The sequence below is a fragment of the Siniperca chuatsi genome, linkage group LG24 (genome assembly GCF_020085105.1).
Source record: "Siniperca chuatsi isolate FFG_IHB_CAS linkage group LG24, ASM2008510v1, whole genome shotgun sequence".
Taxonomy (NCBI): domain Eukaryota; kingdom Metazoa; phylum Chordata; class Actinopteri; order Centrarchiformes; family Sinipercidae; genus Siniperca; species Siniperca chuatsi.
In genome coordinates, this window is record NC_058065.1 from 12818439 (window position 1) to 12841143 (window position 22705).

Here is a 22705-nt window from a genome sequence, read left to right on the forward strand (position 1 = left end):
AGCATTCTTACAATGACAATGCTAACAATCTATTGTTCAGCAGCTATAATGTTTACTATGTTCACCATCTTAATTTAGCATGCTAGCATGCTAACATTTGCTAATTAGCACTAAACACAAAATACAGCTGAGACTGATGGCAATATCTTTAGTTTTGCAGGTATTTGGTCATAAACCGACAATAAAGTATTGGACATGGAAGTGAAAATGGTGCTAGATGAAAAGTTAAGGGATCACTAAAGTTGTTACAATTCATCCTGAGAGGAACATGAATGTCTACACCAAAGTTTTATTGCAATCTATTCAATTGTTTTAAAGATATTTAAAAAAAAAAAAAAAAACTAGAATGTCAATCTCATGGTGGCACTAGAGGAAAAGTCAGGGGATCACCTAAATCACTAGGCTTCATCCTTTTGGGACCATGAATAACTGTACAAAATGTTCAACACAATCCATCCAGTAGTTGTTGAGTTGACCGACCGGCTGAAGGACAGACCTACATTGCCATCCCTAGAGTCATGCTGCTAGCATGGCTAAAAACACATAATCTACATATCTGCTTTATAGCAACAACATGAAGCAAGATGTGTAATTTTGTTAACACAAGCCCGGCAAAGTGTCTGCATCAATTTAATTTGCCAATTACTAGATGGGGCCCATTTATCATCACCTTAAGCTTTAACAAACTTCTCAGCAAGACGTAATAAGACTAAGGAGCAATCTGTCCCCCTTTTCTCATTAGGACTCTAAAGAGATCCCCCAAAGCTTAATTATTTATCGGCATTAATATGCCTTCAATTATTAATGATAAGTGGGTGTGTGTGTATGTGTGTGAAGGCCAAAGATCAGCACTCCTTCACCTCAGCCTCCCTCCTGATTAATGGATGAGGGAGAGGAGCCCTTCATGTATTATTACTGGAGAGAGTGTGGACCTTGGAGAGAGAGAGAGAGACAGACAGAACGACAGAGAGGAAACTCAGTGAATGATAATCATCGTTTAGTATGCAAACATGTCCTCTGTACATTGCTGGCATTTCAATATTTGAAGGGGCCGGGGGTATGGCAGAAAGAGGTGGGACCGAGAGTCTCTGAATTGAAAATTCAGCGTTGTCATATGTCTTTAACATTTGTCTCGCATCACCACAAATCTGCTTAAATCTGACACCTTTGGCCCAAAGTTGTGAAACGTCATACAATGAAAAAGTGGAAAACAGTAGATTCATTCATTATAAATTGTGTTTTGTGTATGATTTTCAGTCTTGTGCTGCCTCACTGCTGCAGTTTAGACGTCTTAGACAAGTTGAGGTATTTGACATTATAACTCTGACATTTTTAAACCAACATAAGTTACATTTCAGCCGTGTGAAATGAAAAATGCCTTTGTTGTGGGTTTTATTGGCGTTGTTGGCTTTTATGGAGGAAGATAAATATTTTTAAGTAAGCCCATTCATCCTGTTTGCATGTCACTAATCTCCACTCATTAATGCTTCTTTTATGCTTTGTAACCTTTGTTTGTGTCTCCCCTTATAGTGAAATATTAGACTTTTTCAGCTGCTTTACTCTGACATCTAGTGGACAAGCACAGTATTGCAAGGAATTATTTGTTGAATTGTGGAAGACTTGCTAAACATGGGAAACTGATAGATAGATAGATAGATAGATAGATAGATAGATAGATAGATAGATAGATAGATAGATAGATAGATAGATAGATAGATAGATAGATAGATAGATAGATAGATAGATAGATAGATAGATAGATAGATAGATAGATAGATAGATAGATAGATAGATAGATAGATAGATAGATACTGTATGTATACGTATGTATTTCTGAAAGCAGCATACATAAATGCAGATGTCACGTGTGTATGTATCATATCCAGTGTCCTTTGAAATCCAAGTTTTATTTCAGGATACTTGAATATATTTAGGTCTACTCATATTTCAAATTCTTTAAATTAATAAACATGATTATTTTAAAATGTTAAACTGCTGTTGCTAATTTATTAATCACTTCACAACCTACAGAGCCAACACACATTTATTCTCTCCTTGGACAATATAAACCCAGTAGGTCTCTTAGATCTTTAGGATGCAGTCAATCAGAATCAAATACGATGAACCCACATATATGGAACAAACTTCCTGATGATCTTAAAAACACCCCAACTTTAGCCACTTTCAGATCTTAATTAAAAACTCTGTTCTCTTGTGCCTTTGCTTGATTCATTTTCCTGCAGTACTTTTATTTCCTTTATTGAATTTGGTGCAACTTATTACTACACTATAACTGTATTTCTACTATATTTTATATAATTTATTTCAGATTTGTATTTTTATTTTAAAATGCTGTTCAAATGTATTTCTGAGTAGCCTCTGTGTTTGAAAGGTGCTATACAAATAAACTCACCTCGCCTTGCCTAAAGGGATATTTAATGTAAGAAAAATGTATTATACGTTATTTAAAAGCGGGATTTTCTTAGAATAGAAGGTAAAGGGGAAATCTCTCTGAATAAACAGACCTAATAATCTAGAATGCAGACTGGCTGGTGTACTACTCTATATGGTGTTTTGTGTCTGCCATATAGATGAACTTGTCATGTCCCAAGTGAAACACAGGTCAAAAATGCATATGCCACTTACACAGCAGAGTCACTAGATGTCGCCAAAGTCCTATATTTGCTATTGACTTTCTGGGTTTTAACACTGTTTCATACAAAGAGCATCTCATAAATACACTTTATCTTGATTTAGTTAAAACTTTGACCAATTTAAGAAGATCTGTGTTGTCTTTATACTGAGGACAGGTGAGAATCAAACCTCTATACCAACACGTGTACAGAACCTTGCACAGCCTCCTAAGACATAGACACTTTCTGCTGTAAGACGAACTGATTGCTTGGCCAACAGAAACTGATATACACGATCTGATGAGACTGGTCATTTTGCTGTTTAACCTGAATGAGCATGAATGAATAAACCCGGCTAGATGGACAGAACCATTCACTGTGTCAGACCACTATTTCCCGTGTTCCCCCACTAGGCGACAGCACGAGCATGCAGCTGCAGCACTTTGAGACAGAATCCATCCAAAGCGTAACAACTTTCCTCAGACTATCACACCTTGTTTTGTCATCTGAAACATTTTTAATCCACCTAACAATGTCATGAGATTTTTTTTTTCACAAACAGACCACATTTACCTGAACCACAAAAAAAAAAAAAAAAAAAAAAAAAGTGGAGTGGACATGAGCCAATAAGTGAATTAAAACAGTTAAAACAATAAGTGAATTAAAATAGCTGCAGAGCTTAATTTGCACTGTTGTGGAGATGACCATATTGTTGATTATGAATGCAGCCTTTTTGGGTGTGGGAAGAAAACATAATCCACTTTGATCATTTATCCTCTTATATTTGAAGGCCAAAGTAAATATTTTTCTTTTACACTGCGATGATGAAGCTGTTGTTTCAGTTTCTGTATCTAAAATTTAAACTATTTTGGGTAGTAAAAAAAATTTTTTTTTTGGTAAATCCATCATCCTTTAGTAAATTCTTGGACTGGTTTGATTCTTCGATTTTTCTGAGAGGTGGATTATTTTTTCACAGTAAAGTATGTCCCTACATAACATGTTTTCATTTGTACCCCTGGTACTGGCTCTTGTAAGATGTATAGGCCTACTCTTTTTTATTTATTTATTTTTTAATCAAACTCAACGCCTTTTTTTGTTTATGATGAAACAATAACTTTAAAACAAATGTATTACCTTTTTAGAAATATCTAACACTGGTTAGGAATCTGTAGGGAAGACAAAGCACAGTGAGGTCATTAAATTAATTAAAGATAACTGGAAGCAAATAGTTTGCACTGTGTAACAAAGCTGTTTTGAACACCTAAAATACACAGCCAGGCTATTCTTTTTGTAGGCCTGTAATTTTGACTGGATACTCGGCCAGATAACAAGCCAGAATGAAGGCAAAAACAAGAACTAAATCTGAGGTGGAGAAGATAATAAATCAAATGTAGAGTGTAGAGCAGTTGTTTGCAAACATAGTTGTCCTTCATTTAGCGTTGGGGCTACGTTGTTTAATCTAATCCTTCACACAGGAAAGAAATAATCAAATGAACCGCCTAAAAGGTGGAAACATGATTTTCTTTTTCTGTATCTAGAAGCAGTTCTGGTGCAGTCTACGCACACTGTCCTGCCTTTACTTCAGACAGCTTTTCAACATGAGTCTCATCATAAACCGCGCGCGTGTGTGTGTGTGTGTGCGCGTGTGTGTGTGTGTGTGTGTGTGTGTGTGGGAGGGTGTGAAGCACCTGGAGTAGCTATATAGGCTACTCAATAAAACCGGGGCTGCGATCCGTCAGTGCATTTATCATCCTATTACGGCGACAAATCCGGCTCCCAATACATGAAAGGTAAAATGAATTACCAACGTTAAGCCGTCAATAAAGTCATTTCTGTAAATGGTGTCTCGGAGGGCCCCCGCTATTATTCAACAAGCTTTATCAGCACCTTGGAAATTACGTGGCTTGTAGCGCGGCCCCTGCTTCACTTTGATTAAGGGCCCTGCCAGGGACCGGTGACAGCGCTTTTGACTCGGGTTTTATTCAGCCCGCTCCCCGTGATGAACACCGGGCTGATCGGGCAGAATGAAGACTAATTAAAAGCTATAAATTATCTTTTGCAGCCCCTCTCAAGGAGCCTCTCTTTGCGGCGCCAGATAAGAGCAGACTGAGTGCTCATTTACCCACAATGGCGCTGCGGCTGAACAGCATATTGATACTGTCCTAATTGGAATTTAATTAAGTAGCCATGGCTTCCCACTCCGGCCTGTGGGATAAAGATTTCACTGCGGCGGTGTTAAACATCAACACGTCCCCACTTTCATGCTGTTGCTATTATGATTATTAATATTATTATTTCAAATCGCCAATTAGAGCTTGAGATTTTACAAAACCATGATGTACTATTATTGGGACACATTACTGCTTTCTAGGCCTCATCGTGTTTCTATAACCCTTCAATTTTCCCCTCTTATTTCTTTCATATTAGTGGATACAAATGTCAAGTGTTGTTTTGTCCTGCTACCAAAAGCTGGGATGTCCAAAATCAGGATGTTTAAATCATAAATATGGCCTAAATGCGTCACACCGGAGCTACAGATGCGAAAGAGAGAAACGAAAATGGCAAAGAATGGAAAGGAAAACACCAATGACTCTGAATAACAGACCCTTTTAGAGACGTTTAACTTCAAGGATTACTGAGGTTTGTGAGTGTAAGTGTACATAGTCTGTTTCCTGTTCTTTCTTTAAAATACCAACGTTTCATTCACATACGACCTTAATTTTAGACATAGCCTATTTTAGGCTAAATAGTTGTCTTGTCTGTGTTAGCAGTCAAAAATATAAAAGGAAATAAATCAGAGCCTGTGAAATACAGGCTATTTCTACATTATGCAGAGAGGTAAAACACCTGCCCGGTAATGAGCCTGTTGCAATAGGTGGTAAATTAGAATAAACTAAAATTAAAATTCTCCCTAAGTAATTTTAATGATGCAATTTCCTTATAAATTCATCTCCATTTAGCATATAAGTGAACAATAGTCTATAAAACCCAAAATGTGATTTAGGAATTTAGGAAAAAACATAGCCTACTTTCTGTCGTTCTGTAGCCTATAACATGTATAATGGTGGCTACCCCCCGCTGTTGTTTTTGTTTTGCTGTGTACGTGTGTACGCACGTGCGCCTCACCAAAATTGATCGAACTACGCGCGGGCTATGTGTGCGCGTGCTTGTTCGCAGCGCATCCTGAGCCCTAATTGGACGTCGTCAATTGTGACAGGGACGATCTCCGCACCTGATTGGTCCGCTGCACATGTGTACGCGCACACGTGCTTCCGGCTGGGTGTAAGAGAAAGAAAAAAACACACGGAGGGAGATAACGGTTTTAGGAGAGTTTAGGAAGAGCGAATACACATTTTATGCTGCACCGGGAAGAGACAGGGACACTGGTTATAACGTGGAGCTGTTCGCTATGCCAGGTCTCGGAAGGCTATTAGGAGACGACATGTCGCCGCTGTAGGTGATATTAAAAATTAACACAGGTATTTATTGTTTTATTCTAACGAAAAGGCTTGGTTTTACATGCTGTCCGTCTAAATTGGATATCTAAGGGGGGCGGGAGAGCGAGCAACAAGTGGAGTTTAGCGTGGAGAGGCCGAAAATTTCTCACGTCACCAGATATGGAAGAGCAAAAGGAGCCCAACAGCGGCCGGGACTCGACCGAGGAGGAGAGCATGTCCCTGTCGCCAAACCTCCCATCCCCTCCTATTATTTTACCCCACCAGGCCGCCCAGCAAGCCCACAGAACCACGAACTTTTTCATAGACAACATCCTCCGGCCGGACTTCGGCTGCAGAAAGGAGCCGAGCTACCGCGACCGGAGCCAGACGCCGGGCAGAGAAAACGTCAACCCGCTGGGAGCGAGGCCGCACGCCGGCAGCCTCTGCCTGGACTCCAACTGCAGCAGCGACAGCACCTCGTCGTCGCCCTCCTCCTCGTCGTCCACGTCCTCGTCGCCTTCGTCCAAGCAGAACTCGTCGAAACAGGGCGAACCGGCGAGCAACGGGACTGGCAGATACGCCGCAGACATGAGTGGCAGCAATGGAGGATCTCTGCCCATAACGAAAGAAAGCCAGGCGATGTTGTGGCCCGCTTGGGTTTACTGTACACGATACTCGGACCGGCCCTCATCTGGTAAGGCGCTAATAGTCCCCGAATTATACCGCCTGGGGGGTGCCGGAGCTGGGGAACTTTGTTGGGTTGACTTCTCTCTCTTCCTCCACAGAATTATTAAACTCCTTCGTGCTGTCTGGCATACTTGCTATTTATTCCTAAGTTAGTTAGTTCCTAAGTTAATCGTTTGAGAGTGAATTTGAAGTTGGCATATCAATATTGTTTTTTTTCTGTAATGCTTCCTAGTGTGGCTTTAACTCAGCCAATCAAAACTGAGGAAAACAGACATTATAAAAATGATTATGAATATGAGGGTGTATAAGGGAAGCATAAGGACACTAAGCTAAACAGGCAATTAATTTCCATTACTCCTCTCTCTCTTTCAGACACACACACACACACACACACATCATATTTACACACACCCACACACAGATAGAAACATAAAAGCGCATTATGGGCTACAGTGTCTCATTTGTTACAGGGTATTTATTATTGGCCAGCACAATATGTCAGCTCTAAAATCGGCATAATTTTAAATGCAATTCAATATGCAATTTCATCACATTATTCTTAAAGGTTTTCCCTAATACGTGTAATATTAGGCCCCTATGTTTTGTGCAAATTTGTTTTCCTTTGGGTGAGAACAATAACACTTCTTCAGACTTTTCTCTCTTCGTCAGCAAATGTTCACAAAAATGTATTGAAAGTTGATAATTATGGATTATATCATAGCTAAACTAGCAGCAAGCTACTCCTCTGTTTGGTTCGTCTATGTAGGCTATTAAAATGTGGGTTTTGCATGTTTGACGAAAAGCATTACATGGCTCAAATACCGCACTTCTGGAATATTTTAGTAGACCTAGTAGTATCGCAACAAAAACATCAGCCATTTATGGAATAGTAAACTAGAATTCGACTACACAAATATTATACTGATATGACTTTTAAAAGTCTGTAAAACAAGCTGTAATATCGCAGTCATTTCAAATGCCGGAGAAAATAGAATATTATTCCAGAGATTTGTTTCAGGGCCTGATTCGATTTTTTTTCCTATTTGACCCAAATAAATACTAGACAAAATGCAGTTAATATGTTTTATCTCGGATTTACTTCAGTGTTCTGACTCTAAGGTGGTTTTAAAACTATAATAAATAAAGGCCATTGTTGTGCTTTATTATTTTTTTTAAATCACAAGAGTATACACAGTGTACCAAAATATCTTCACCCACAGAGTTCTTGCCTTTTCCGCATCTATTCACTCCAGATCCTGATGCCTTTTACCCTGAATGCTTTAGTGACTGTCAGCTGATGCTGGTCCAGAGGATGCAGTCAGTGTTTGGTGACACCGTCGGAGGGGTTCAAAGGACGCATAAACTTGTAATTTACAGCTGAAAGGGAACATTACGTGTTCTTAAATAATTATAATAATAATAATAACTACAGAACACAGAATTAAGTCCGATTTCGAGGCTTCCTCGTTTGTGTAATTTTTCAAAATATTTACTAACATCATCGTTTAAACCGAATTATGAAGAATACTATGATTTAAGTAGTTTGCAAACGTATTTTTAGTTGTGTTAATCAGCAGTTGACACCACATCCCTGACGGTGCTGATGATTTGAATGGGTTTGTACTTTTCATGGTCATTATCGTGTTCAAGTGATGAGGGATGGAGGTCAAAGGCCCTCCCGTTACTTTTTCATTTCTGTTGTTTCTTTTTGCTTTTCTTGGCCTGCGGGGTATCAGGCTGGATATTAACGCGCATTGTGCTTTCCCTCAGTCTCCCCGGAGCTGTGTGGGAGCTGTGAGGGCTGGATACAGCGAACAGTCAGCTTGTGTCAGTCGGGTCTGACTGCAGCGTGTAAAAGCCACCGCTTTCACTCGGCAGTCAGCCTAACTACAGTGTGTTATGACAGAGTGCGCTAATGCGCATCCTGCGTGTAGCTGTTATCATTCCATTTTTGCTACTTGAGCTTAATTCGATGCATTTGGGCCAGATTTGTCCTCAGCTCAACACAGCGCTACAGACATGTTTATGTGATGGAGTAACCATGGGCCTGGATGGATTCCATTAATTGTACAACAGGATATGGGAGTTTTTGCAAAGAAAATTGTGATGATGTGGACCTGTGAAGTCTGCAGTGGGACTCTTGTCAAAAGCAACTTATTTCATGTGAACCGTGGCAGCGGGTTGCTGCTTGTTTTGGCGAAGTAACAAGTCAGACGTCACGGGCCTGTATTAGACCTTACGCAGGGGCCTGGATCTAATGTGCCAGATTCAGACAGCAAAACCTCCACACGTGTTTATATCAACAGCGAGAGACTAACTGCATGCACGTCTCTTTACTTTTCTTTAATATGTCTCCGATTGCAGCCATTTTCTCTCTCTGTTCCCTCCACAACATATATATTGTAATGCATTTTAAAAACGATATGTGTGACGGGGTGAAGAAAATGGCTGACCTTAAATTTATTTGTGTAAGGCATAAAGCCAGTGTAGTGAGATACTGTCTACTGTATATAAAGGCCTTGTTTCTGTCTTCTTCCGCATTCAGTAAGTCGTGAACACACACCTGTGACCTGAAGAGGCCTACTCACATTCAATATTAGTTCATATTAGTCGAATATGAATTAATAATCATGCCTTAATGTGTGGCTTTGCGATCTCAATGAGACCGCAACCACAAAACAGTCAATTTATTATAATAGATTTTAATATTATTGATTAAAAAGAGGGAAAGCCCATTTAAAATGACGTTTCTGTTGATCAGTTATTGCTATTTTCACACTGCCAAGCCACTGCCGGATTTTTATGCTCTGGTTTATTTAGTTGTGTTGTAAAGACACTGAATAGCTTTCCATGTTGAATGCGGATTCTACCTAAACCTGGTTTGAGGAGGATGCCAGTCAAAGTGTGGCTTTGATGTAACCCCAGTGAGTCCAAAGTGAATGCACATATTATAGTGAAGAGTCCAACAGTGAAATGTGTAATAAGAGAACATTTAAATCCTTCACACAGGACAGTTGGTCATAGTGAGCAGATAATAAATCATCACTCATCAGTGGGACGCCTGGTCGATATAAGCAGGAGCTTTGCGGGTGAATATTAGAGGAACTCTGCGCGCCTCCTATGTGACGTTGTGCTCGTGGTGGAGCCGTAGAATAAATATTTTATTTCTATTGTTGTTTCCACACCAGGCCCAAGGACACGGAAACTGAAAAAGAAGAAGAGCACAAAGGAGGACAAGCGGCCCAGGACAGCGTTCACGGCCGAGCAGCTGCAGAGACTGAAAAACGAGTTCCAGGCCAACCGGTACATAACGGAGCAGCGGAGACAGTCTCTGGCCCAGGAACTCAACCTGAACGAGTCCCAAATTAAAATCTGGTTCCAGAATAAGAGGGCCAAGATCAAAAAGGCCAGCGGCTACAAGAACGGCCTGGCCCTGCAGCTCATGGCTCAAGGACTGTACAACCATTCAACGACCACTGTGCAGGAGGACAAGGAGGACAGTGAATGAGCGGCCCGGACATGTCCCCGCCGGGGGCCGCTACCTGACGCTTTGGGCTTTTGGAGATAATGAAAAAAATGAACTGGAAGTGGGGGAAACGCTATTTAAAAACACAGACTTCTGTTTATGGTAACAGTATATGGACATAATTATATAAATGAACGATCGTTATTAAAGTTTATATAGCCAAACAGTTATCATGTTGTATACAGTATATTTAATTTCAGGCTCATCTCTCGTCCGGATCCTTTCTGTCTGTTCTCTTTGTTTTTAGGATGTCTAATCGGCTCTATAGGTTTTTGTGGTCCCCCTGTCCCCCATATTTGCGCCACATTTTCCCTCAACACATCAGTCCGCAGACTCAAACAAGCCAAAGATTTTAATATGTTCACATGTAGTCTGAAATAAAGAAAGAACGGTAGATCGATGGACTAAAGCTTTCTTTCATTCGTTTCCACAGATAATGCAGTATAAAAGCGTTGAACAGCGTTTTGGGGGCTAAAAAAATATTAAAAGCTATTATTCAGTATATAGTTCATACAGATTTTGTTAAGTGGAACTTATTTTTAATATTAATTTAAATGTATAAGGAAAAATTATGAAGGAAGGTTGTTAAACCGAAATTTTAAATGTTATTTAATGGTTATTTCGCCACACCACCAGCAGCATGGCTTTAACTGGACTTCCCAACTTCCTTATAAAATGCATAGGCTTTATGAACATAAAATAAGGATATGAAATAATTAGTCTGGGTACATAAAATTCACACATCAAATTTAAAGGAGCAAACCATGATTAATAGACTTTTAAATTCTTTCTGACTATATACCTATATGGATTATTTAACATTTTTATTATTCTGATATTTGAGAGAGGTTAAGGGGCAGAGACAGAAATACAAAAATATAGTACACACACACACACACACACAAACAGGAGTTCCTGTTTCACAGTTCATCTTTCACTATAATCAGACACTGCTTGTTTCTCCATAATGGATAACATTTCACCTATGAATCTATTCTGGGCATCTACAAGATTTAACAACTCTGCTAAACTTTCACTCAGAGGCTCCAGCCTTAATGAAATGAATACGAAACCTGTCAGTGTACGATGTCTGCTGCTTTAGGGAGAAACACTTCTTTCCTACATGGGCTACATCTGGCCTGTTTGGCCCTGTGTGACCTCAGGTTCAGGTTTGATAGAGCATGGCTGTGAACTCTGACATGGCGTGTGTGTGTTTGGGAGTGTGTGTGTATGTGACTGTGTACTCCAAGGCCAGAAAGAGCAGACAAAGGGTCTGCATACATTTGTCTGACTATGTGAAAGTTATTTGCACTATTTAGCTGTGTTGATTATTTCAACAAGGTATGTGGGGTTTTTCCTTTTTCTGCTGGTTTTTTAAAAAGGGAACTTGGAGGAGGAAACACACTCAATTCAGATACAAACACATCATTTTCCTTTTACTGGTATGAAAAACTTTCAATCTCCATAATCTCCAGGATGTGGTAGAAGAGAGATGTATTTATTACATTCTCAGTCTCAAATGGATGTAAATCAGATTATGGTGGGGTCTTTTAATGGGGAAAACCGAGTGATTATTGCTTTTCTGAAGATATGATCAACAACATGTTTATATTAGTTAGAAAAACAACTCACAGATCCATGTTTAGGCTACTTTAGCATATTTTTTCTTCCTGTCTTTCTTGACAGCTTGTTTTTATCAGTTGCTAGAGATGCATTTATAGTTTTCATTCATTCATCCAGTTAAGCCACAGCTTACACTGATTCTGACCAATATTCATTGTGTACACCATGGGTGCAGTCCTGCTATTTTTAGGCAAAGATGAAGTCCCAATCCATCCTCCTATGGCAAAAATGTTCCATATAATAAGTCATCTTGTGTAAAATGAAGCTTAAACTGTACATGAAAACGGCCGTGAGGCCAAGATTTATTTTCAAAGCGTCCAGTAGGATATTTGTGCCGAGTTTTTAGTATGTATAGTATAATCCAGAACAGGCATAAATACACAAAAAGTGATTTTACTGTTTATTTAAAAAGTGCATGATTTAAGGAGGACGTTTATAGTGGCAGCATGCCGCCTGATCCCCGTGCAGACTCTAAACCAGCAGCACAGACCGGCGTGATTTATACTATTTCTGTTTGTTACGTCGCTTATGTAGGCCTACAACTGATCGCCGATCGGATTTTAATTAAGAGCTAACAAGCCTGCAGAGGACTGCAGCGGAGGAGTTCACGGCCTCCGCGTTTCAGGCTTTTTAATTATTTCCAGTGCTGCTGCTGCGTTTGTGTTCGGCTCGGCCTATAGAGCAGATTTAATAAGCGCACAGCATCGCGTGTTAATAATTGATTTCAATAACGACGAGCAGGGACTCGATGTTAGTTTATAGGCAGGTTATTCTGCAGGTTTCAGATTTAATTAACCTTTCATCTTTAAAAAAAGATGTATTTATTTATTTAGTCTATGGAGACTACGCACACCTCAGTGTATACTGCAATCATCAGCAGACAGCAGGCTACTGGCCTGGAAATGACGGCAAAATTGAATTGCATTGAATTGTTAAAAAGTGAGCAAAATGGGCTTAAAATAGGCACACACAAAAAAAAACATTCTCTCCCATAATGTAGCTAATTATTATTTTAAAAAATTGTTTATAGTTTAGTTGTGGATTCTTGTTTTTCATCATGAATTGCAGACAGCAGCAGAGCGAAGCTTTGGTGCAGGTAAACTGTCTCATAAAGGCTGTCAGGGCTTCCCTGCAGCATCTGCAGCACGTGGAAACCTCCAGGGGTCCTTGGAGGGGTTTCCTGGGGGTCCACAGAAATATTAGGAATAATCTAATGTCACTATTCACTGAAATTTCTGAATGAATATTCATAGGATTTCATTTCAGTTTATCTCATTTAATCTACACATTATCTAATGTGTGTATGTAGTTATGCCACAGAAAACAATATAGTTTTCACACTCTACACCACAAAAAAAGTATTTTTCATCAGCTAAAGACACTTTAAATTTTAATGCACTTTCTTATCTTCAGGAAGTAAATAAGAGGTTGTCATTTTATTTAGAAAAACACACACACACAGGCCTACTGTGTTTCTAAATCCTGTCTCTTTGCCATCTGGCCTGCATGTGTGAACAGAGGTGACGAGGCCGCCTGGCTCTTCACGGTCAGCTAACCCTACAGCTCTAATATTATAATGATAGTTTCATTCCCTGCTGTGAATGCAGAAGAGGATCCTATGACAATGTATTTAAAATTCATACAATTATGAAACAGCGAGAGGATTTCTCTCTCCCCCTCCCACCTTGTCATTTAGGAAGCAGAGGGTTTATCTGTAAAACAAAGAAAAGCCAGGGATCGTTTGCATAGTTAGCATAGTCTGCCTCGCAGGCACAATATGGATTTAATTTATATGCAAATGAAAGCAATAAAAGGAGAATACACACTGGAAATCTCTGCCGTTTAAAGGGGAGAGAGTTGGATTCAGAGCAGGTAGCACACATGCACAAAGCGAAGCATTATCAGCCTCAACCAAGAACATGTTATATAATATCCAGAAGCTACAGCGGAGATTGCATTGGTGTATAACCCATGCATCACCCTCTAAAAAGGTAGCTAGAATTAAATTATTAGGAAAGTTACATTCACGAGGCAGCCAAGGCAACAGCAGCAAACAAGATCAAAGAGTCTGGACATGCTGAAGATGGGGAACTGTGACACACACACACACACACACACACACACACACACACTGCACTCCAATAAAACTTGCCTACCCAACAGTATATAAAGTAGTTATAGCTCCACCTCAACCAGCTACAACATTAAAATTAATTTTATATTATAAACCATTAGTAGTATAAAAAAATACACGTCGGCCTACATTGTGGTATTTCTACTTTTACTTAAGTAAAAGCTCTGCGTTACTGGTTGAATAAATCCAATGACACTAGTGACCTTGAGTTATATCAGAAGTAAATGACAATCCTACAATACCTCCGTATCTATGTTAATAATTATCATTCTATTTCCCTTATTTTTCAAGTACATACAGTGCAGTTACTCTACTGTAAGGACTGTATGTAGTGTACATTGATGTTAAAGGTTAAATTACATGCATATATTGAAAAGAAAGGAAAATCTCGATCAGTGCTCATTCATCATCACCACCTGTCACTCAAACAAAGGGGGTGGAGAGGGTGACCTCACCGGTCCATGCAAATTAAGTGTTATTTATTTTGATACACGCTGCTGGAAAATACATGTCAACACGGAAGTAGAAAAGCTTTTCAGGGATAAACAATTATAGCTACAGAGACAAAGATACACGCACATACACAATGAAATGCACCCATGCAGAGACATACAAGCATGTGCAAAAAGGCAGGGAAAGAGACTCTGGGCTTACACACAGAGGCGCCCATTTAAAAGAGCTTCTTAGATCACTACTCTGTGACAGTGGTGGTGCGAAGTAGAGAAGTTTAGAGTAATTCCTTTCCAGCTGCTGCCTCCATAATGGGAGGAGAAAAGAGGGGAGGGAGACAAAGAGAGGGGGCCTTCATGTCTCTTCTTCAACTTTTTCCCTAAGATGCCCAGTTGGTCCCATTTCAGATTGCCCTTTGGATTTAGACTGCATACAAAATTGCACAATTTGCCACGCTGTGAGCACGCTGCAAGAAGAAAAGCTATCCTTATTTATTTTCTCCCTAGACTAACATCTAGAAAACAAAGTGAGTGGCATTATGCAGCTCATCCAGCTGTATGATGCAACACAGTATTCGATGTTTCATTAAACATGCGTTTTAATCGAGTGTGCCAGTGCACTTGTTTGAGATCAGACTGTTCAGTCAGTAGAGAGACGTCTTTGGCAAGCAGTAAAAAGCCACCGCAATTTCAGCATTTCAACTTTGTCTTTATTATTTTTCTACATTTTCTATTGTACACCAGAATGACAAGTGGAAACACAGGGTGTACAGAGGCTAGAGGAAGTATGCACTGAGCCATGATATTACAGATAAGGTCCGCTGACCATTGAGGATTTCATTTTCAAGACATTAAAAAAAATAAAAGCTGCATTTTTTAAATTCACGTAAATGTATGCCCTAAATGTATGCCAATTTAGGCTAATTATTTTACAAAAAAAAAGAGAAAAAAATTGCAATAGAACCTACGTAATACCTACATATGTAGATAGTTTAATCTGCCTTTGGATAATCTTCAGGTCATGCAGAGGGTAAAATGCATTATCTACAAACCAACTGTGTTCTTTTAGTTTCCTTGTCCATTTTAACTTGTTAGTTTAGGAAAATAAGCTTTATTTTGATTTACAATTTATAGTTCGTAGGAATTAAACATTATCTGTTTTGCCATGTGTCCGTGTGTACACTAGTAGTATTTATATTGAAATCAATAGTAATAAATACATTTATAATTTAATACATTTAAATGTGTGATTTAAATATGCCATCTCCACTTGAGACTATAACACTAGAGTCTAAAGTGGAGATGGCAGTTATTGCTATCTAAGCTAGTTAGCTTTAGCTGGGTTTTTATTTGCCATCATGACTGGATTTAACTACTGCCTCATTTAGTTACGTGGAGTAACTAATTGAATTACCAACATGTCAGTTCATCAAAATGTATATTTTGAAATTACAGATTACATCTTTGCAAAAATCTATGAGTAAATTTAGTTTTCAGCTTCAGCTAAGGCTAGCTGTGGCTAGTATTGGGGCCCCAAAGTGTTCAATATTAAATAAATAATGTAAAAAATATGAAATAAATAATCACATGAGAAGAATTGTGTAAAATATATTAAACAATATTTTTTGAAATCATTTAAGTATTAAAACTCAACTGTTTCTTTACTTATTTTCATAATAACTACATTTTATAGGAGTTTGTTTTTACTTCAAAATGCCCTTTTTCAAAAGTCAGTTTTTATTTCATAATGGCATTTTTGCCAAAAACACTTGCTTTTTTATAATGACACATTTTATTTCATGTCACTTTTCATGACAGTGATAGTCACCACCCTCTCACCTTTCAGCCAATCATATGCCCCCTGCCTCTTAAGCTAGCAAGCTCAACAACTGCTATCAAATTTAGCCAGTTAGCTCCTGTAAGCTAGAGCAGCTGTTGTCATTCTAGCCACAATTTGGCTCAGCTAGTAAGTCAGGTAGGTAGGTAGCATGAGCAACCTTAAAAGCTAAAAGCTAAAGAGGTTTAGTTACTGCGTAACAGAAGCTAACCGGCTGAATCTGGTAGCAGTTGTTAAGCTTGCTAGACTGATTGGCTGGGAGGTGAGAGGGCGGTAACAAAACCACTGTCGTGAAAAGTGGCATTATGAAATACAACAACATGAAATAAAAGCGTTATTTGGGAAAATGCCATCATGAAATAAAACCAGACTTTGAAAAAGAGCATTTTGAAGTAAAAATGTCTATATGATAAAAAATTATATCTAATAGAACTGTTGTTTCATTTATATATTTGACACAATTTATTCATATTATCAATTTCATAATGTATTTTTTATTTATTTAATATTGAACATTTTGGGGTTCCATAGGCTAGCTCACCAGCTAGCTTAAAGTGATATAGCTCTCTCGCTTTAGCTGTTTAGTTGGTTGTTTCTCTGTGACAGAGAGTGCAGTAAGTGTGATGGGGGGCTTCTAGAGACCACAGATTACCAAACACGTTTTACATGCTGTTTTCACAGAAATTATACATTTCTACAGTTTAATCATTTCTTATATGGTAAGACAGACGCCAAAAGGTCAGATTCCAGTCCAAATATGTAATTACTGCATTTTTACTTTGTTGGGCTGAATGAAATAGAATGAAAACAGCAAACGGGGATTGTATAATGCAGCTGACTTTTTCAAGAGGTTAAATGTATGAAAGACAAGCGTGAAAAAGTATAAATTACAGCTCTAAATTGGGGATGAAGAGGAAGTGTTGCTCATCACTTTGTTCAAATATTATTGGTTTGTCTGTGAACCACTGAGGGGTCAAGTCCTCTTTGCACTTGACTTTGAATAACATTTGCAGCGTGTGAGGACAGCATGCATGTCAGACCAATCAGCTTTGAAAGAAACTCTTGGAATGATTTTCAAACCATTTAACCGCGAGTGTTTTTGTTTTAGGAGTACACATATACCAAGATTGGTTCTCACCATGGGGAAGTTTACTCATGACTTATTGTGGGCTGTCAACTGGCCAATCTCAGACACACACACATATGCGCACACACACACAGTGACACAAACAGACAAAGGTGGCATTGAGAGGGAACCTCCCACAATGCAGCTGAGCGTCCTGGGGGCTCTCTGCTCCAACAGCCGGGATCTCACCGAGCTAAATCCAGATTACATGGAGGATATACACAGCGCCACTTGTTTACTCTGCCCTTCAGGGGGTGATTTTAGGGGGTGGGGTGTGGAGGGTGGAGGGGGGCATCACTAACACACCGTATGTAATGCAAAATGACTTGCTCATGCCAAACGTGAGGGGGAACTTTCTCAATATTTAGTTTTTAAAATAAATGTTTATTTGTAACACTGTGAATTTGTGTGAAGAACTTGTGTAAAAGCCTATGAGTATTCTTCCTTGCAGCATAAAGTCAAGTTTAAATCTCAGAGACTCCCTTTTCCAAGGATCCAACTCCTATTCAAAGGCTGGTTTCCTTCACTGTAAAAGCTACAATTTTTCTAGGGAGTCTTGTATGAAGTGAGTGTTTTTAGTCTATGTTTTAAAATAATGGAACTACAATCAAATGTTCAAATCTGTCATACAGGGATGAAAATTCGATTTTTTTGGTTCCTGTGAACTCAATCTTCCTGAGCCCACTTTTTTAAAGATGAACCAGAACGTAAGGATGTAATTTTCCAATATATAGCGTGCTACTGAGAAGGCGGCGCAGTTAAGGACAGTTATTCTGCTCTAATTAAAAAGGAAGCGTCAGGAAATGACAGTGCAGCTCCAGCCACAGCTATGTGGCTGACAACACTTCAATTCAGGATGCTGGCGAATGTTTTTTAATCTGCTTCATCTGTGTCAAAAGAAGTCATCACATGCCACACATTAATCAGTGTGAGAAGTTTGAATGCAAAACAACATGGAGGTGCAGGAATACAACAAAAAAAAGATCTGTGTATAAACATTTTCATGAGAATTGAACATCTTTCAAAAGAGAAAAGGAAAATTAACATTTAAAAGGGTTTTATTCCAAAATGATATATATACAGAAACAAAAAATCATATTACTTTTTAAAAGACAACATATCTTGTGTCTTTTGTTGTCGTGTTGATTCTTTGAGCTGAAATTGAGCTCTTTCTGTGGACTGTAAATAGGAAAAAAAAAACACCATACAATGATGTGTGTGATATACATCTTACACTAATTCTCATGGTGATTTTCTGATAGAGGCGTGTACACACACACACACACTTAGACACACACAGTGAGAACAAAGGCAAGGACACCTGGGATTCCCCTGTTGTATGGGTGGTCACATGCACCTCTGCCTCTTCTTCATGCCTTCCACATGTGGAAGCACTTCATCTTCCCACTGCCTCTCTCACTTTGTCTCTGTCTCTCTTCTACTCTCTCTTTGTGTGTGTGTGTGTGTGTGTGTGTGTGTGTGTGTGTGTGTGTGTGTGTGTGTGAACCACTTCAGTTGAGGAAACCAAAGCTGTGAGAAGAAGATGGTCCTCGATGAGAATAGCGATTTAACTTACTCCTATCCGCTGCCCCCTTGAGAGATATTCAAAAAAGGGATTTGCTGTTAAAGCAATGCACCACATTTTTTGGGAGATTGTCATGTTGGTCAACTCAGCTGTTAAGTGATGACAACATAGACACCACAACCATCCATGTGTCCCTAGTAGATCATTGGCACATGGACCACTGGGTTGAGTGACAGCAGGCCACTAGCATTGACCTGTTTGTTGTTTTAGTATGTGTTTTTTTATTTATGGGTTCATTTCATACAAGAGTTTTAAAAAATTAAACAATGGCTGACTTGTCCGTCTAGTTGGCTACCCTCTCACCCTCTTCTCACACTTCAAAAGCGGATGTGCTTGTGGAGATCTCCCTCTCCTTCACCGCTCCGTCTTTCATCGCAGCGGCCCTGAGGTGATGCAGGGAAGCGATTAGTCATATTCAATTTACATACGGCTGTCACGGGCTCCTCCAGGCTGAGCGCTGATGTCATCTGTGCGTGGGGCCCTCTGTGGCCACCCGGCGTATGGGAAGACTTCTCGCTGTCAGGGGGGAGAAAACCTTCCCCCTGATGGAAGCACTATTACTGTTTGAGCGGTATGATGAATGTGGGGCGGCACTTTTGTGTGCATATATGTGTTTGTAAAAGCTGTGAAACGTATGCATGTGCTCACACTGTGTTTGTTTTGACTGTATTAAGTGTTCTTATTTGGTCAAAATTGTGATTTCACAAAAAAAAAAAAAAAACATAGCGGTAGCAGTAATAGCGCCCCCTACATTAGTGTTCGCAAAGGAGTGTGATTTTTGGTACCAATGAACTATGTCAGTATATTTGATACTTAGTCCCTTCTGTGATTTTAGCATTCCGTACATTACTCCTTAACTCCTTACATTATTCCATATGTTACTCCATGTTGTGATTCCAATCATGGAGTAACGTACAGAGTGCTTAGGTCACAGTATTACCCATAGACTGTGTAAAAGAAGTGGACGTAGCCACTGTGACGTCCCCCATTGGTTTGTGGATTACCGTTTTGAAGCCTTGAGTTTGGCATTTTGGCTGTCGCCATCTTGGTTTTTTGGAGCGAGAGGGTGGAGCTAGCTAGCTTGATTTGCAAGGTGCATCCGTAATTTACGTTAACTCTTAACTATATTAATTATAATGCTATTCTATCATTTTGCCTAGCGAAAAACAGGCTTAAAACAAGATGTACTTACCGGAAAAAATGAACAGCCGACTCAGAGTGTCTTTTAGTAAAACCGAACGCTGAACAAGACATTTTTAGGCGACCAAAATGTTACACTTTCAACTTTTCATGAACTGAAAAGAGGGCAAAACGAAAACACAGACAGCAGCCAAAATAAAGTTCACAGCTAGTTAAATGTACACAGTGCAGTGGATACGCATCGCCTCTATCCTGACTGACAGGTCGCTGTAGTAGCTACTTCACAAGGTAGTCACGCCCTAAAGCATACCCTGCTTTATCATCTATTTTACTCTAAATGGGACCATCATTTACAAAATGAGCATCATGCTGTATTGAAGAAGACTTGAAACTAGTGATTGAGACCATAAACTCATTAGGAGCATGTTTACTGAAGCAATAAATCAGGTGAGAATTAGGTAAATTTTCTCAGACTTCTATACAATCTGACTTCTTTTTGGAAACAGTGGAGCTGCCCCCTGCTGGCCATTAGAAAGAATGCAGGTTTAAGGCACTTCCGCATTGGCTTCACCTTTCAGACCCGGAGGTTGCCGCTTGGTATTACCCAGTGCTATGAGTTTTGACAGTCTGGTCTGTTGCCATCACTACAACTGCACCCATGAAAGAGACAGCTAACACTAGCTAAATCACACCCCTTTCAATAATGTGGGATGAAGACAACACTGTTACGTCAGAACAAAAAGTTACGTTAGCCAGCTAAGCTAACTACAGTAGCTCCCACTTTCCGAGTAGCTAGCTTCTATTTTTCGAGTGGAAGCTAATTTTACGTTACATTCATTTGGCAGGCGCTTTTGTCAAAAGCGACTTACAATGAGTGCATTGCACCTTCCCAATAAACAGCTAAGAGCGTGTTAGAGCAAAGGCGTAGGTGTGCATGTGGACGTTTTGGGAGGACAGAATTGTCCCTGACCAATATTTGAGCGAACTCATTTGCATTATCTTTGGAGTGAAGTCATATTAGATCATTCCGATGTGCCCTCCCAGAGACAACTATTGACTTGACTATAGTCAAATTGTCCGATACATGTGACTACTTGTTTCAGAACAATGGACAGTGCTGAAAAAGAGAGAGAGAGAGCTGCAAGCTGCAAACAGCTGTTTCTACCTCCCCCTACTGATTTTGACAGAGAATACTTTATAAATTCAATTTGTTGTGTCCCTACAAATGTTGAGACCAAACCTACACCCTTGTGTTAGAGAGCTACATCACAAGCAGTATCATTGTAGTTTATATTTCCTTACAAAAAAGTGAGGAAAATTCTAATTTCAATTCGACTTTATCATCCTCCACCGTAACAACACATAATTTGAAATACATGGAAAGAAGAAATGTACACACATATACTGCGATTATTAATCGTTCCAGTTTTACTTACAGATACTCACACACACACACACACACATGCACACAGCACAGTGGGAAGGAGGGTGGTCGATTGCTTTAGCTCTTCCTTACAGAAATATTAGCTCAAATATGTCTCTGAACTCCTCAAGGGGTCAAGAGCCGGCAGTCCATTTTGCAGTCGGCTGCTCAGAGAAAGCTGCAGAGCTTGTGTAGTTTATAGTGAAGAGGCATTGGCAGGAATCCAGAGGGGGAAGTCTAAGTTATTTATGAAGCCTCGCTTGACAAAAGACAGTAAAGCATCCCATATTCAGTGAGTCTGGCTGCTCCACCTATGACAGTGAATCCAATTTGCTGCAGTCGAGAGCAATTCATTTTGTGGACAATTAGGTGAGTTCAGGTACAGTAAGCACAAAAATTTCACAATTACAAATACAGATTTATACATTTGGTTTAAGCATAATCTGACCACAGTTTCAATACAGGTTTAAGGATAAAACAAACATATTATCAATTTCTTCCAATTCGCACTGAAACATTGCTATCTGATCATCCTCCAGATTTTTTGTAAACATGTATTCTCAAAGACATATTACATGCACGAAGGCCAGAAGTTGAGGTTACCAGGGCAACTCGTCTCTGGATCTGGGCAGCAGAATGCGAGACCGTGAATAACTGTTTTAACACACAGCCGGCACAATGTGTGGTCTGTGACATACCATCTAAAGCATAACTCTGTGTCTGTCTGGATATGTGTGTGTGTGTGTGTGTGCGTTTGACGTCAGTCTCTCAGTGCACATGTGTTTCATCTTCATCATTCTGCTTTGCTGTCATGTATGTGTGTGTTCATTATCTATGCAATGAAGCTCCTTTGTGGTTATGATTTCATAGATGTTTGATGTTATTATTGTAGTAGGGTGTTTGTTTATGGTGGCAACACAAACAAGTTATCAAGTTATATTTATCTCTACTTTTACCTCAGTTAATATTTACACAATAAAGTAGTGTGCAATGCAATGTCATGCACATAAACAAAAACAGTGTTTCATCTGTTAATTTTGGAGAAAAATATTCTGAAACATCCATATAAGTTAAGGGCGTAACACGATTCTACTATCTGTTCATT

The 22705-nt window shown here is 39.3% G+C and overlaps 2 protein-coding genes across 3 annotated transcripts in view; one reads left to right on the forward strand and one right to left on the reverse strand.

Annotated features, from left to right (window-relative positions):
- LOC122872360 (metalloreductase STEAP3-like) overlaps positions 1-22705 on the reverse strand; it is a 167332-nt gene that overhangs the window by 27609 nt on the left and 117018 nt on the right. The window lies entirely within an intron of this gene.
- On the forward strand, positions 5932-10677 carry LOC122872363 (homeobox protein engrailed-1-like). 2 transcript variants are annotated; one of them, XM_044188516.1, is made up of 3 exons: positions 5937-6086; positions 6182-6764; positions 9934-10677. In XM_044188516.1, exons 2-3 carry the CDS (start codon positions 6251-6253, stop codon positions 10263-10265), a joined length of 846 nt encoding a protein of 281 aa, XP_044044451.1. In that variant the 5' UTR covers positions 5937-6086; positions 6182-6250; the 3' UTR covers positions 10266-10677. The 2 variants fall into 2 exon arrangements, with proteins under 2 accessions (XP_044044452.1, XP_044044451.1); XM_044188517.1 differs by having other exon boundaries at positions 5932-6764; positions 9946-10677.